Below are 17,135 nucleotides of genomic sequence, written 5' to 3'. Positions count from 1 at the left end.
CAAAGTAGGATTGTTGTTGTCACTGAATAACATGTCTGGATGCAATACATCCCACAAAGAGAGATCTTCTTGTTTATTCGTTGGGCTTTTCAAATCATCCACAGAGATACCAAAGATTTTATCTTGACCTGGCTGCTCAAACTGAACAACATGTAAAAGAAGGTTTGAGTTATAAAAAAAACAAGTAGAGAGAGACTCATGAATAAGGAAACATGATTCAGAAACTGGACTCACCTTGGGCGCTCTGTTAACTGCCGCTCTGACAGAATTCGAATCAGAGACCATAGATTGACTTGGCTCACTCGAATAGTTACCACCAAATGGGATGTCCCCATCTTCACCCTTATACTTTACTTGGCAGATAACATAGTTCCTCTGAACAAATTCCAAAGGTACACACACACATGGTCGTTGCCAACAAAACAACAAATCAAACACACATGAGTTTGAACAACTCAACCACAAGCTTCGGCAGAAGCAAAACACTCTGACAACAACAGAGTTGGAATCTTTCCACAACACAGAACCACAAGTTGGGCTAGAGGTGCTATCAGTGGAAAAGATGAGTTAAAACCCCCAAAACCATTTCAACAACAACAAGACTAAAAAAATTAGGCCACAGATTTTACAACACTCAAAACCTTAAATTGAACTTAAAGATGGCATCAGACAGATGAATCAAACCCAAATTTCATTAACTTCAAGAAGATCAAGAATTAGAGTATCAGAAACATATGAATAATAATAACACAGAAGTTCAAAATTCAAGAAACAGTGAGATTTGTTACCTGATCTTGAGGCAAACAAGTGATGTGATACTCGTGCATAACCCAAGGAGTACGAACACCATTAGGAACTTTACCTTCATAATACACAAGCGTCTTCTTAATCCCAATCTCACCACGGTTCCCTCTCTTATCTTTGATTTTACGATCAACACCAGTAGCTTTCCAATACCCAGAACCAGTAGTCCTCTTCGTCACCTTCTTCTTAGAAGAAGTGTACTCTTTTGGAGAGAAGAAATACCAAACAAGATCGTCCGATTGAATCTTCGCTAACGCTAACAACAACAAAACAAAATCAAGAATTAGAAAAATGATCGACGATGATAAAGAGAGAGAGAGTGAGATGATGATTAAGAAGTGAGAAATACTTACAAGGCAAGTAAAATGGTACGTAGCTACAGATGTTGATCTCGCTAATGGCTTCATCAACGAGCCAAGTCTTACCAAGAATCTTGTTCTTTAGGTAATGGTTTATCAGTTCTTCACCCGTCGGAGAAAATCTATACCCAACAAGATCTTTCAACATTATTACACAGAAACAGGGTTTAAGTTAAGGTTTTTTTTTCTTTTTTCTTTTTCTGTGTGTTCTTTCTCTCTGTTTTTTTTTTTTTGTTTGAAAGAGATGCAAAATTCATATATGTAACATTTTAAAAACAACTAAAGTTAATTAATATTTGAAGTTTCTCGGAAATGAGACGCGTGACACGTGTGTATTTCTCTTCAATTTTTTTTTTTTGTTAATTTTTTTTTTCTTTTGGTTGTATCAGTAAAAAATTGTGTTTTTTTGGAAGTTTGCAGCTTAATTTTCTCACATTTGAGATGACTAGTTTAAACTCATTAGAAAATTTAGATCTCAAAAGCTTTAAATTATGTATTATTTCTTACTAAATTTAAGGTTACTAATAAGTAATAATAAGATATGAATCCATATATCAAATGTGCCCACTCTATACAGTAATATTAAGGTTAATTAATCTAAAAGAATAGGTTAATGTTGACAAGTGAGAGTAGGACTTAAATATTTGTTGTCGTAAATGGAGACATGGCATGTTTTTGACGGTTCATTGTCGGAACTTCGAACATAAGTTTCAAGCTTTTTTAATTACTACTTTTTCTCTTTTTCTGAAGGGTATTTTCGGTAATTGCAGCTATAGGCTAGCCGCCATAATTGACTAGGAAGACATGAATACGTTTGCAGTTTCACACTTTTGAGGGCCGCCATAATTGACTAGGAAGACATGAATACGTTTGCAGTTTCACACTTTTGAGGGCCGCCATAATTGACTAGGAAGACATGAATACGTTTGCAGTTTCACACTTTTGATGGCCTTTAAAAATTAAAACATCTTTGGAAGTTTTTGACAATCAAACAAGTGTTCGAATCTTCAAATTTTGAGGTATTTGAGGTTTTATTATTCATAACCTCAAAACTATTTTTTATTTTCAGTTTAGTCCTTATTTTTATGTTTTTCATAAATAATTATATAAAATTTAATTAAGAAAGTTTAAGCACACTAAAATAAATTTAATAAACAAAAAATAGTTTGTAATATTAAAAACAAAGTTAACGTTATAAAATATAATATTAAAAACAAAATTATAAAAAAGATATATTAAACAAGATTCTCACAAAATAAAAATATATTAAACAAATTTAACACAAAGTACACATAAACTACTTGAACACACGTATATTATATATATTACAAGTTGTACCAAAATACTAGTAAATAGGTAAATCGGATCCTGAACCTCCCAAATCATAAAAATATTGTCCATAAATATTTTGAGCAGATGAAGGTTGTTGTTGCTGCTCTTGAATTCTTTTTTGTATGATTTGCTATTTCATATGTAACTTTGTAAAATTTATGTTTATGTGTGTGTGTTTTTTTATATATGTAATTTATCTTATCATGTAACCTTTTTTATGTAATATTGTGTGTTGTATAATAAAATAAATAATGTTTGGATTGTATAATAAATAAAATGTATGCTATATATTTATTTATGAGTTTTTATCATTAGTCGTGAATTTTGTAAATAATAAAGACTATATTGCAAATTAATTAGTTTTTAAAGATTTTTTTGAGGATTGATTGTTGGAGCAAACAACCTTCAAATCTTCATTTTGAGGATTTGCTCCCTTCAAAATGAGGAGAGTTATTGGAGATGTCCTGATATTGGCTTGCAAAATTGCCAAGAATGGACATAAAGTGATACGATTGTACAATGATTCAAGTTTGTTGATGATGTGGTTTGTATGAATGAGAAAGGGAACGATTGGGTAAGAAATAGAGGCTTTGTTGAGGATTGAGAAAGAGTATAAGAGAGACTCGACAAGCTCATTTCTGAGGCATGCTTAATCTGTGTGTAAACCCATCAAGTGATGTGCTTGGGAGAATATCAATGTTGATCGTCGCATAACAGATTTGAGTATTGTTTGTAATTGGTTTGAGCTCCCAATTTCTATAACTCTTGTTGATTTCTAAGTGAATATAAGATGCAGGGCCGGCGCAATAGATTTAAAAAAAAGAAGGAAAAAAAAAGCGAGAGCCAGAGGCTCTACCGTTGAGGATTGAGAAAGAGTATAAGAGAGACTCGACAAGCTCATTTCTAAGGCATGCTTAATATGTGTGTAAACCCATCAAGTGATGTGCTTGAGGTCCCTTGCGATGTGCTTGGGAGAATATTAATGTTGATCGTCGCATAACAGATTTGAGTATTGTTTGTAATTGGTTTGAGCTCCCAATCTCTATAACTCTTGTTGATTTCTAAGTGAATATAAGATGCAGGGCCGGCGCAATAGATTTAAAAAAAGAAAAAAAAAACAAGAGCCAGAGGCTCGACCGTTAAGGATTGAGAAAGAGTATAAGAGAGACTCGACAAGCTCATTTCTGAGGCATGCTTAATCTGTGTGTAAACCCATCAAGTGATGTGCTTGAGGTACCTTGCGATGTGCTTGGGAGAATATCAATGTTGATCGTCGCATAACAGATTTGAGTATTGTTTGTAATTGGTTTGAGCTCCCAATCTCTATAACTTTTGTTGATTTCTAAGTGAATATAAGGTGCAGGGCCGGCGCAATAGATTTAAAAAAAAAAGAAAAAAAAAAGCGAGAGCCAGAGGCTCTACCGTTGAGGATTGAGAAAGAGTATAAGAGAGACTCGACAAGCTCATTTCTGAGGCATGCTTAATCTGTGTGTAAACCCATCAAGTGATGTGCTTCAGGTACCTTGCGATGTGCTTGGGAGAATATCAATGTTGATCGTCGCATAACAGATTTGAGTATTATTTGTAATTGGTTTGAGCTCCCAATCTCTATAACTCTTGTTGATTTCTAAGTGAATATAAGGTGCAAGCCGGCGCAATAGATTTAAAAAAAAAAAGAAAAAACAAAACAAAAATAACTTTAAGTACAGATTTAAAAAAAAAAAAGAAAAAAACAAAACAAAAATGACTTTAAGTACAGATTTAAAAAAAAAAAGAAAAAAACAAAACAAAAATGACTTTAAGTACGGATTGAACTAGAGAACTCTATGATAATTAGGTGGGATTGACCACTACACCACAACAAACTTTTTGAAAATGATGCCCTTAACATTTATATATTTGTTTGATGCCTAAAGCTTCACGGGCTTTAGCTACGGGTCGGGCCTGTAAGGTGTTCTTCTCTTTGATTGAGTTTAAATCATCAAGGATCTATCATAAAGATCACAAAAACAAGAAAGGTTCATATCACGCAATTGTACTTATCCTGTTTAGTTACAACTTACAACCTAACTTTGAGTTTAAAAAGCCAAGGCTCTGTCATATGCAAATGTACTTATATATATAGACCACCCCATGTCGGGTATGTTTGTTTTCTGGTCAACTGATTTGTTATATCAGTTATGATATGCCTTAGCATACAAAGGATCATACAAGGGTAAAAAAAAACCCACAAAGTCACAGGGAGCCACATCTCCAAAAAATCACACCCCATACTTCTCTCTGTACAGACCACCAAAATTAGTACTCCTTTAAACAAAAAACCGGCTTAGTAAAAAGAGGGAAGGAGGGTCTGTAATCTTTCTCTTAATTCTCAATACACCAACTCTAACAAAACCTTTTTCGAACCCAAGTCACTAGTCTGTTAATCAGTGAATTTTGTTATAGTTGTTCATCTATTACTTTTCTTCTTACAATCAAAGAGAAATATAGATTCCATAGCCACATAAACAATCGTAATTGACGGAGTACTGTTGTATAAGGAGGAAAGATGCAACATAATGGTTTACTTATTTACAGAGAGACGCAACATAAAGATTGAATGTTGATAAACAGACGAAATTTGATAATAATATTTGAATGCACTGTTCCATATACCAAACAAGTATAGCTTAAATCAAACACCTATGCTGTTAAGATAAGTCGTGCGATCGTTCTGATGGCTACATTGAAAGAGAAATGTGACATTTTCAAAGACATACAAAATTGGTCGGAGATCGGGAATATCTGAAAATGATATAAATGAACAAAAAAAACTTAAGTGAAACATGGGGAATCTATAAGAAGAACCTCCTCCTGCTTGTGTCCATTTCAGGCTGTATCGGAACACAAAAACATGGGGAAACAAATTAATAATCATTAAACTCTTGAGACAAGCAATGAAAGTTGTATATATCTTTCTTCTGGTGGTTTTTACCTTGTGAACCCATTCGAATTCTCCGCCTTTGGTGTCGAAGGTTCCATGCTGTAAAGTAACTAGCTTAAGCGTGAATCGAGGACCGCATTCCTGCACGTAATATTCAAGGTTTAATGATACAATAAACAGACAAGGTTCATCAATTTACACACACAGACAAACAAGAGAAACAATGTTCGATTAAACGTGGATAAACTGACCTGAAGCCGAGGTTTTACTCTCTCTTGAGCAACACCATCTTTTCCTTTATCACTAGGTTTGATTTCCTTTGTGTCGAATATGTAACTGAATAGAGAGTTGAATTTGTTCAGAAAAAGTTTCAATGGAAGAATCTAGTGTAGGAAATTCAAAAAAGAAAAGAAAATGTGAAATTATGTACCGATGATGCCTGAAGAATATAAAGTCACGCTGGTTGTGGAATGTCACAACTCTCCTACCGCGGAAATTGGGATCTGGAGGGAAGAGTGACTGAAAAAATCTGAGAAAAGAAAAATATACCATCAGTAAGCAAGAAATCAAAGAGACCATTAGAAAAAAATGAAGTCAACATTTGTAAGAACTATACTTACCTCCCAACACGATTCCCTAAACGCGTAGTAAAGTTATTCAAAACCAGTTCCGGTTCATGGCTTGTAGGATTTCCATGATTCTGCAATCAAATTTCACATCGATTCCAGAGATCACTAATCCAAATCTCGATATTTAGAAACTGTGTTTACATACCTTAATATCCTTTCTCAGAACAAGATTCGACAATTTAAAATGAGCAGTAGGACCATTAGGCAAACCGATGATAAGAAGTGCATCTACAAATGAAACAGCAAAAAGCTTGAAAAAAAAGCATATAAAGATGACATCAAAAGGACAATAAAACATTAAACTCAGAAGTGAAAAACTAACCAGGTTCTCTGCGATTTGTATGAACTACAATAAGAGAAGTAAAATCTTTCTTCGTTGCATATTCTACAATCTGCAGAACAACATCTTAAAAAGGTCATATAACTGCAAAAAGAGACCAACTTCACAAGAAAAAACAAGGATTCTATAAAACTAATAGCAACACCTTTTTCAAATCATAAGTTCCTCTTTTCTGATAATGAGAGTTTGGTATCACCGAGAGCAACTCAGATATAAATGCAGGTCCTCTCTGCAATCCAACAACACAACACTTAGACATAAATGCAGGTCCTTTCACACATTTTATAGCTTATGTACAAGAAACGCTTACAGTGGAGTTGAAACGACATGTTGTGATTAAGATCTTTGGAGTAACCTCACGTCTCAAGACTGGATTAAACTCATCAGCATCAATATCCGCAAACAGCTGCAAAACTCAATTCCAGCTAAATTAGCAACAACACTAAATGAATTGAACACAAAATCGAGATGAATCAAAAATCTTAAAACATACTTCTTCGTCGTCAGGTCTGCAAACAGTCTCATCAGATTCTCTAGTATTCTCAATCGTCTTCGGAATCTGCTTTTGTGGAGGCTACACAAAGAAAGAACAAAAATCAAATCACAAATTCAAAAAATCCCCAAAAAAAAGAAAAAAAGAGTTGTCGAGATCTTTTACCTCCTCACCAAGCTCTAAAGCTCGTTTCTCAGCAGCGTCACGCTCTCTAATCTTCTTCTGCTTCTCCAATTTCTTCTCATGCTTCTGCTTAGCGTACACTTTAGATCTCTTATCTTTGTTCTTAATCATCGAAGGAAGTATCACATGCCTCTGCCCACCCCCATTGAAACTTGGCTTTCCACGTCCGTCTGATTCCATTTCCTCACCGTCACCATCACCCTTCTTCCGCTTGAACCCCATTTTTTCGGCGGCCGACGACGAAACGAAACGAATCGTCTCTCTTCGTTTAATCGATAAAATTACAAAAGCGGAGGAGAATGAAGACGACGGAGACGGCTTTAGGGTTTATCGACACCAAAAATTGAAACCCCTACATAAACGGGCCTACATTTGAGCCCAATTCTAATATAAACGACACCGTTTCGGTCTATTACACGGGCCTAACCATGGGCCTTGAAGAAATATTTACTAAACGACGTCGTGTTTATATTAGCTTTCAGTTTCGTTTCTCAGTGACTCAGTGGTTTCACTATGCGATGCGCCATGGAAGAGGAACCGCCGTATCAGCTGCAGTTTCCGGTCTATCTCCGGCTATTAATTCATCACTCCCACAGCTTTGTAATGTCCTTATCGTCGCGTCTTTATCCAAGACTCTGTCTCAGTCGGGTACACGGAGACTCGACGCTAATTCGATCCCGATTTCGGAACCTGTCGTTCTCCAGATCCTTCGTAGAAGCTCCATAGATCCTTCGAAGAAGTTAGATTTCTTCAGATGGTGTTTCACTCTCCGTCCCGGTTACAAACATTCAGCATCAGCTTACTCTCAGATATTTCGTACTGTTTGCCGGAGAGGGCTTCTCGGAGAAGTTCCCGATTTGCTTGGTTCGATGAAGGACGATGGTGTTAATTTGGACCAGACGATGGCTAAGGTATTGCTAGATTCACTAATTCGTTCGGGTAAGTTCGATTCAGCGTTAGGAGTTTTGGATTACATGGAGGAATTAGGAGATTGCTTAAACCCTAGTTTATATGACTCTGTTCTTGTTGCTCTGGTGAAGAAGAATGAGATGCGTATTGCTCTGTCTATTTTCTTTAAGCTTTTAGAAGCTTCTGATAGCCATAGTGGTGATATTGGTGGGGTTATTGTAAGTTATATTCCTGGAACGGTTGCTGTTAATGAGCTCTTGGTAGGTTTAAGGAGAGCTGATATGAGGTCAGAGTTCAAAAGGGTATTTGAAAAGTTAAAGGGGATGGAAAGATTCAAGTTTGATACATGGGGTTATAACATATGTATTCATGGATTTGGTTGTTGGGGAGATTTGGATGCTGCATTGACTTTGTTCAAGGAGATGAAAAGGCAAAGCTCGGTCTCTGGGTCTTCTTTTGGTCCTGATATATGCACATATAACAGCCTGATTCATGTGTTGTGTTTGTTTGGGAAAGCGAAAGATGCATTGATTGTATGGGACGAATTGAAAGTATCTGGCCATGAACCTGATAATTCGACATATCGGATTCTGATCCAAGGATGTTGTAAATCTTACCGGATGGATGATGCAATGAGGGTTTTTGGTGAGATGCAGTATAATGGGTTTGTCCCTGATACTATTGTGTATAATTGTCTTTTAGATGGGACACTCAAGGCAAGAAAAGTCACTGAGGCTTGTGAGCTGTTTGAGAAGATGGTTCAGGAAGGAGTTAGAGCTTCATGCTGGACATACAACATTCTAATTGATGGGTTATTTAGGAACGGTAGGGCTGAGGCTGGGTATACTTTGTTTTGTGACTTGAAGAAGAAGGGCCAGTTTGTCGATGCGATTACTTTTAGCATTGTCGTATTGCAGCTTTGCAGGGAAGGGAACCTAGAGGGAGCAGTGAAATTGGTAGAGGAGATGGAAACTAGAGGTTTCACTGTGGATTTGGTTACAATTAGTTCACTCTTGATCGGATTTCACAAACAAGGGAGGTGGGATTGGAAAGAGAAGCTGATGAAGCACATACGGGAAGGAAATTTGGTGCCTAATGTTCTTAGATGGAACGCTGGAGTGGAAGCTTCATTGAAACGTCCACAGAACAAAGATAAGGATTATACTCCAATGTTTCCAAGTAAAGGAAGCTTCCTGGATATCATGAACATGGTGGGTTCGGAAGACGATGGAGCTAGGGCTGAGGAAGCATCACCTATGGAAGATGACCCCTGGTCGTCATCTCCTTATATGGACCAATTAGCACACCAGAGAAGTCGACCTAATCCCTTGTTTGGTTTAACCAGAGGGCAGAGGGTTGAAGCAAAGCCAGATTCTTTTGATGTAGACATGATGAACACCTTTCTATCTATCTACCTTTCCAAAGGTGATCTCAGCCTAGCCTGCAAATTGTTTGAGATATTCAATGAAATGGGTGTAACTGATCTCACGAGTTACACCTACAACACCATGATGAGCTCGTTCGTCAAAAAGGGTTACTACGAAACCGCCCGTGGAGTGCTTGATCAAATGGGTGAGAACTTTTGCGCATCGGATATAGCAACGTACAACGTAATAATCCAAGGATTAGGAAAAATGGGGAGAGCCGACTTAGCCAGCGCGGTACTCGACAGACTCACAAAGCAAGGAGGATATCTAGACATTGTAATGTACAACACACTGATCAACGCTCTCGGGAAAGCAAACCGGTTAGACGAAGCAACACGACTGTTTGAGCACATGAAGAGCAACGGAATAAACCCAGACGTTGTGAGTTACAACACAATGATCGAAGTGAACAGCAAAGCAGGGAGATTGAAAGAAGCATACAAGTACTTGAAAGCGATGCTAAATGCAGGTGTTTTGCCTAATCATGTAACCGATACAATCCTCGATTATCTTGGTAGAGAGATAGAGAAAGCAAGATTCGAAAAGGCTTCTATTGTACGAAACAAACCAAAATAATGGTCGTTTTTTTCAATACAGATCAATAAAGAAAGATTATAAACAAAAGAAGATTCATCAGCAGTTTGCAATCTCAACAAAACCTAATTGCAATCTCTCTAATGAATGATTCAAAACGAAAAATTTAAAAGAGGCCGAAGAGAATAGAGAAGCCAAGAAGCATAAGCCAGACAATGTGGATCAAAAGCAGAGCTTGTCCAGGAACAGACAAACCAACGCCATTACCAACATCACAAGCTCCTTGTTTAACAACACGAACACCATGGCACAACGCATCGGAACAACCACACCAGTAAGTAACGCTGTCTTCACCGCAAACCGGATCAGCCCTGAAACACTTAACCGGACACGAAGCAGGTTGAACCGTTCCTCGACAGAAGAAGTCGCCTCTGTTTTTATCGCCGTTGTTGTTGATCTTCTCCGAAGGTAACTTAATGATCTCTCCTCCTTCAGCAATCTCCGTCGAAATGTTGTTACCGGTAACCAAAGATATATTCAGAAGAATCAGTAAAAGAAACGAAATTACGGCAAATGACGGCGAGATCGTCGACATTGCCGAGATTTTGGAAATTGAATTTCGCCGGAGAATCTGTCAGAAACCCTAAACTATGAAAGCGTGTTTTTTTTTCTTGATCTTTTGGGTTTTCCTTAAAAAGGAAGGTAAAGAATCTGAGAAGAACGTTGTTTCCTCTCTCTTTTCCTGAAAGGAAACAACGAAGGAGAAAAAGAAAGAAAAAAAAGAACAAAAAAGGAAAAAGAAAGAATTAGGAAAAATCTTTGACACCAAATTACCCTTAGAATATATATATTTTTGGGTAATTCCAAATTACAAGGAAAGAAAAAAAAAGAAAAAAAATAATGTTATATAATTAAAATATTGGTGTATGAGTTGGAACAGTTTTGATTAAACTAACGGCTACCAAACAAAAGGAAGAAAAAAACAGCGAGCATTGCTTACACTTTTACAGTTGGCGTCCCACGTGGCGAACTTTAACTTACAGAAGGAGAATATAACTTCTTGCCGTTGTTGATTTAGACATGTGAACTTTGTGCTGTCTTTTATTCCGCGTGAGATCTACACGGTGCATGTATGAGAGAATTTTTTGAAATTCACTATCTCAGTTTATTTATTAAAGAACTAAAAGCAATTTAAGATTGGGGGAAAAAGTCAAAATTCTTTATAGATCAAGTCCAAATGTCCAAAGCAAGTAAAGAAAAAGTAAAATTTATAAGTTTCTCCAGATATTTATGTTATTTTTCTGTGTTTATTATGAATATGTGATGTGTTCTTAGATTGTTCATAATATGTAAGGATAGGTTATTTTACTATTGATCTATATATATATATATGTATTATCTGACATTAAGTGTAGAATAATTATAGTTTATCAAGTAGTAGTATAAAGCTTATATATAAGTGCAACGAATGTTAAACAATTTTAATATAAAGTTTGATTTTCAAAGTTAGTAACTCATATGATAGAGACATATGTCAATTCGATCAATTATAGATTTTTTCATGTGTAATACAGAAAAATTGTTTTAACAAATTTTAAATTAGAAAATATTTTTTTTTTTTACAATTTTTAAAAATATGAATAGATAAATCTAATACATATATAAAAGGAAAATTCTAATTTTAAGATACTAATTCTACAAGAGAAAGAGAAATGTTTAAAAAATTACATAATTAATTAATTAATATCATAATTAAAGAAATTATACTAATTATTAATCCTAACAGGAAAAGTATTGTTTATAAACAAATAAATTGTCTCATAACAAATTAGTTTCTTAAAATGCTCCACCACATATTGATCTTCGTTATATTATTAAAGCTTTTTATGTAATTACTAATGTATATTTAGGTTTTCCAACTAAATTCTACGAAATTGATAATGTACATTTATATGGGTTTCTTGTATCTATATCCCAATATACATGAAAACAAATTTAAATCCAAACAACTTCAAGAATTCGATAGATTCCACAAATGAAATTTCCAAAAACTAATATGTGGTTGAGGTTTATTAGTGGCAAACTCTGTGTCTTTAAACTTTTTTCTTTAATATCGATTAATCTATTCTGATTATAATTTCCAAAATGGTCTTTTAATATTTTTTTTCTTTTTATTTTATTTTTTGTCATGAAAACTTTCGTGATTTACTACTTTGGTTTATTATATATTTTTGTAATAGAATTTTAACAAAATAAAACTGATTTTTGGAAACTATGTTAAACTTTATTATATCAAAGAATTATAATACGCTTTTTCATATCAAAAATCAGACTAATTTTAATATAATCATATTCTGTGATCAATCTTTATCATATCAAAGAAATTAGTTTTNTTTTTTAAAAAAAAAAAAAAAAAAAAAAAATCACTGGATCATTTAGGGATTAATTATTGACTGACATAAAACCCAAATAGTTTAGCTAATAGACCAAATTTAAATCCAAACAACTTCAAGAATTCGTTAGCCTCCACAAATTCAACTTTGAAGATCGAGGTCCTCGAGGATGTACTAGTGGCAGACTTTGTGTCTTTAAAACCTTTTCTTTAATATCATCGGTTTATATACTTAAAATCAACTCAATTTGGTTTATTTTACGTATTGTTATATTTTAATTTTGATCTGCTAAAAAATCATGATACGACATATGGTGACACTCATATAAATGAGTTAAAAGAGGCATCATGTTTGATATTGTGATGTGATAAAATGTTTGATATTGTGATGTAATAATTTTTTTGAAGGATTTTAAATTTAAAAAAAAAATCTTATGGAAAATATAAGAATTTAAAAAAAAAAAAAAAAAAATTGTTCTCTTTTACATAACTCATTTACACAATCTGTACATACGAAAAAAATTTCAACATGCGAGAGTGACATTGACTTTAATATTAAGATCCTTGAATAGGCTTGAATTACCACTATGTAACGTTATATCTTCATTAGACACAGACACAATCATCCTATGCTAAACTAAAAACTATCTCTTATCAAACATTTTAAGACGGAAATAATTAGGCTAGCGAAAATACTGACCTCAAAGTTGGCTCTAAGCTACTATTACACTATGTCACTATCTAACCACACTTCATCAAAATATGAACCAAAATACAATACGTACAGTATGTTGATTGGGTGGTTTTAGAAAACCAGACCAAAAAAAACTATACAATCGGTTATTTAGAAAAGGGTAAAATAGTCATAAACCCTAAACCACTAAAAACCCTAGAAAACAGAGTGAATAAAAAGGGCAGCGCCCACTCATCTCTTTGTAAGATCAGCATCTTCTTCTTTGTCAAGTCTCTTTGTTCTTGTTTTTTCATTTTAAGGTTTTCTTTTGGGGATAAATCTGCCTCCTTTGAGTAGCTTTATGAACCCTAAGTTTTTAGGCAATTTCATATTTTGGCTTAGTTAGGAGGCGGAGATCAATATGATCATCAATACGTTTCTGTATTGTTTTGATTTGTGGCTTTTTGTTCCGTGGAGAAGCTTTATTGTTTACTTTAAACTGAAGCTTCTTCCTCAAAAAGTTTCAGACATCAGTTTCCAGAGTTCGTGTTTAGATATGTATATGTGTGTTATGTCTATAGCCTCCGAATAACGAGAAGGTGAAATATAGGAACACCTTCTGGTTCAGACAGAGGCTTATATCAAAGCTTGAATCAGTTTTTACGAGTGAAAAAGCTCTCCTTTTTCACCCTTAAAATCCAATTATCCTTCAATGGATAGATTCGAATATTTCTTCTGAATTGGTTCTTTTGTTTTTGGTTTTATACAATTCTTCTGATTAGATTACTTGGATGTGGAGAGAAATTTGCGTCAGACTAAAATGAGTATAATGCCCATGGCATAGTAATCAGGAAGGAACCAAACTCAATTGTTTGCCAAGAAAGCTTTCACCTCAATAAGCCGAATATTATATAACTAACGAACAAGGTACTCTTCAATAAGAAGATTCTGTTTGACTTTTGAAAAAGTAAAAACACAAGGCCGTTTGAAAAAAGTAAAAACACAAGGCCGTACAAGTTTGTAGGCTTGTAACAGTGCAGATGGTTATTAATGTTGCCATTGCAGATGGGACAGAATGTGTTCAACAAATGTATACAGAGCTATATATATATGATAGGAGCCAGAGCCAGAAAAAAGAGTATACTTGATTGGGACATATGTTGGAAATTGGGATTATAATGTGCAAAGATGTAGCCTGTCTAGACCCTTCCTCATTGGCTCTACTGTTCAATCTGACTATAATAAACTCCAGCATCAATCAGATTGCAGCAATATTATCAAGCCAAATATGTCTCATGAAATTAACAACCTATATCATCAATCCAGTTGGAAACTTCCGCATAGCAAAACATCAAAAACTTCCGCTCACAAAAGAGACTGGCCAGAGAAATAAGGAGAACTGGCAGCCTTACCAACTCTTACGAAGCTCAAGGCAATCATGACTGTTTTCAACATCACCATGCCTAAACCTTTTTTTTTATTTCTGCATACATGGAAAACAAATAAAAAAAAATGTAAACCTTATGTCATATCATGTAACTCTTATTCAATTAATGAAGCCAGCTTCGAGGAGATAGCAAGTCATGCTATTAGTATTAGCTAATACAACCATCTTTGATAATCAGCCTTATAGACATTAAGTATTAAGTAACCTGTTTTAGGTTTGATGACCATGGTAGAAGAAAATCCCTCTGAAGCAGACGAAAGAAACAGTGAGAGATTAGTGCAACCAGGAACTTGCCCATAAGTGATGCCGTTCAAATGCAAACAGAAATTCAGAGAAGGTTACACGAGCAACTTGAGGTATCATATACTGTACTCTGTGGATTCACTATAATTAAGGCTGCAATAAGTGTTATCTGGATTTTTTTGTTCCTATATGTGTAGTAACAAGACCAATCAAGTCGAGCCAAGTTCACTAACTCTCATGAAAAAGACACAAGAACTAAGCATTTAGTTTATATGATTTCATTAAAACATATTAAACTGAGCCAGGTATAGCGACATTTGCAGCTCAGGATAGAGGCTCAAGGAAAGTACCTGTAATCAATTCTGGAGAAAGGACAAGAGACTCTTGGAAGACAGAACTTAGGTGCAGCTGGAATTGAAGCAACAAAACTCAACTCTAAGAATGAGAAACTTAAGTGTCACCAGAATATCCAGACTTTAGTTTCCTAGAACCAAAAGACCTGCAGAATCTACGCCATCAACAGATGCAAACAACTTATCAACCTAACTCTTCCCTGGACAGTTGCTTAACCTTAACTGAAGAATCCCAGAAAGCCCCAAAGATGCTGGAGAACAGACTGGGATTAAGAACATATATTGGAGATTCAACTTAGAGCAGAAAGAGAAAATGAAAGAGCCATTCAACCATAAAATGGATCTCACATGGGCAGAAGAAGAAGGCCTCAGAGATAATCATAACAGGCCATATCTTTCCACAATGATTAACAACACAGAACTGAGAATCTCGTCTTCAAGGAGAAGCACTAAAAGATTGCCAATAGGAGTGGGATTACATGAACACAGAGGAGGGAGTAGCAACAACAGAGTATAAAGAAGAAAAGTTTCAACGAGAATGGTGAAGATTGCAAGCTCAAAACACATACCCGTACAGCTTAATACACGTGACGGAGAGTATGGCAGAACGCGTCCGAAACAGTTTGATTTGAACGGTTTCAGCTGGAATTAAGAAGAACTACAAGGTTACAGAATGTAGCAATCGTTTCATGATCACACAAGCAGTGAAAAGCCTTGGAGGACAAAGTTTGATTTGCTTTTTAAGCTTGAGGAATGCGTATAAAATTGAATTATTAGTGGAACCAAAGAGACTATTTATTTGCGTAGTTGTTATTTTATATATAAATATATAATACAGATGATCTACTAACTTCATGGAAGAATAGTAATATTCTTGAGTGAAGAAATTTCATCGAGACAGTAACATGAACAAGTGTATACGAATACATCAAGCTGCACAGTTTTCAATCAAATTTGGATATCAAGATACTGAAAAACATAACTTCGTACCCTTGAAAGTGAATTTTGTATTCTTAGACGGATGGTTCCAATATGAATAACAAATAAATACCAATATAATCCTTAAAAAAGTTTTTACCTAAAACCCCTAAAGCTTGGGACATGCTCAGCTTCTGTTGTCTGCAAAACTTGATTCATTTGGGAAACAGAAGGGTGCTCTCAATAAACTGCTTCAACTATATTGGCAAGAAACAAGAGAAACAAAGTTAGTTAGAATCGTTAACAAGTTTCATGGAAACAGAGAATAAAGTTTGAGTGCTTACAATCATCATCCGCCTGATTATAATCATCGTCATCATCATCAAAGTCTTGATTCTACAAAAACAAAACATTTAAGAACAAAGTTTTAAACCAAAGAATCACAATGTTTCATTTCCACCATAAAATATGGAAAATAAGTAGAACCTGATCATAATCTCCGTTATCAGATTCTTCTCCATCTGATTCCTCAACTTCTTCATCATCTTCTCCTTCTTCTTTCTCCTCCGCGCCTTCAGCCTAACCAAACAAAATCCAAAAAACGTTACTGTGAAGTGCTCCAAAAAAAAACCATTTCACTGGACAAAAAAATGTGTTTTTTTTTTCATACCTTATGCTTAGCTTCAAGCTTTTCAAACACATCCAATTTCAACAAATCTGCAAAACGAAACATAAACCTGAGATTCTTGTTATTACACTGTTGATAAAAAACAAACACAATGTACCTGCTTCTTGACTCCATTTTGCTCTCTTCACAGGCCGTTCTCTTCGATTATCTGAAATCACATTCCCATTTATAAAATCAACAACAAATTGCATTATCTAAACTAAACAGGTATGAGATGAAACTGAATCCAAACCTCCAAGAAGTTCTTTAGGGAAGTTATCAGGTCTAAGAACAAGAAAATCATAGAAAGATCCCTTATTATTAGACTTGCTCTTCGGCTTCAACGAGTCTGAGAACCTCTCAATGTCTAAACTCTCATTCTCTGATAATGATTGTTAAGAACAAAAAAAAGCTCTTAGCTTTAATTAGAGAGAATACACATAACAAAAGTAAAATTCAAAGCTTGTAAGTGGAGATACCTCTCATTAAAACACCATCGCCTAAATGAT

General features: G+C 34.9%; 4 protein-coding genes and 1 pseudogene across 10 annotated transcripts; 2 read left to right on the top strand and 3 right to left on the bottom strand.

Annotated features, from left to right (window-relative positions):
- LOC104707945 (ribosome production factor 1) lies at positions 5,134-7,381 on the bottom strand. Its single transcript, XM_010424407.2, has 11 exons — positions 7,046-7,381; positions 6,881-6,961; positions 6,698-6,793; positions 6,533-6,616; positions 6,370-6,439; positions 6,193-6,275; positions 6,039-6,118; positions 5,849-5,947; positions 5,670-5,754; positions 5,470-5,559; positions 5,134-5,368 (listed from the first exon to the last, which is right to left on the bottom strand). Exons 1-11 carry the CDS (start codon positions 7,283-7,285, stop codon positions 5,330-5,332), a joined length of 1,047 nt encoding a protein of 348 aa, XP_010422709.1. The 5' UTR covers positions 7,286-7,381; the 3' UTR covers positions 5,134-5,329.
- On the top strand, positions 7,524-10,191 carry LOC104707943 (pentatricopeptide repeat-containing protein At4g01570). Its single transcript, XM_010424405.2, has one exon. It carries the CDS (start codon positions 7,582-7,584, stop codon positions 9,973-9,975), a length of 2,394 nt encoding a protein of 797 aa, XP_010422707.1. The 5' UTR covers positions 7,524-7,581; the 3' UTR covers positions 9,976-10,191.
- LOC104707944 lies at positions 9,935-10,746 on the bottom strand. The gene has a single exon (XM_010424406.2). It carries the CDS (start codon positions 10,526-10,528, stop codon positions 10,100-10,102), a length of 429 nt encoding a protein of 142 aa, XP_010422708.1. The 5' UTR covers positions 10,529-10,746; the 3' UTR covers positions 9,935-10,099.
- LOC104707942 (ribosomal L1 domain-containing protein CG13096-like) lies at positions 13,884-17,129 on the bottom strand. Of its 7 annotated transcripts, XR_002033027.1 has the most exons (10): positions 17,106-17,129; positions 16,880-17,008; positions 16,745-16,795; positions 16,630-16,676; positions 16,446-16,538; positions 16,304-16,355; positions 16,120-16,216; positions 15,039-15,683; positions 14,651-14,689; positions 13,884-14,481 (listed from the first exon to the last, which is right to left on the bottom strand). XR_002033027.1 is itself a non-coding variant. In XM_010424404.2 (7 exons), exons 1-7 carry the CDS (start codon positions 17,110-17,112, stop codon positions 16,200-16,202), a joined length of 396 nt encoding a protein of 131 aa, XP_010422706.1. In that variant the 5' UTR covers positions 17,113-17,129; the 3' UTR covers positions 15,983-16,199. The 7 variants fall into 7 exon arrangements, 1 of the variants encoding a protein (XP_010422706.1); XR_002033026.1 differs by having other exon boundaries at positions 14,651-15,683; XR_002033028.1 differs by having other exon boundaries at positions 13,884-15,187; positions 15,259-15,683.
- Positions 14,760-15,693, top strand: LOC104709820 (annotated as a pseudogene).

Source organism: Camelina sativa, chromosome 8 (assembly GCF_000633955.1).
Source record: "Camelina sativa cultivar DH55 chromosome 8, Cs, whole genome shotgun sequence".
NCBI lineage: Eukaryota > Viridiplantae > Streptophyta > Magnoliopsida > Brassicales > Brassicaceae > Camelina > Camelina sativa.
This window is presented reverse-complemented; position numbering and strand designations above follow the sequence as displayed.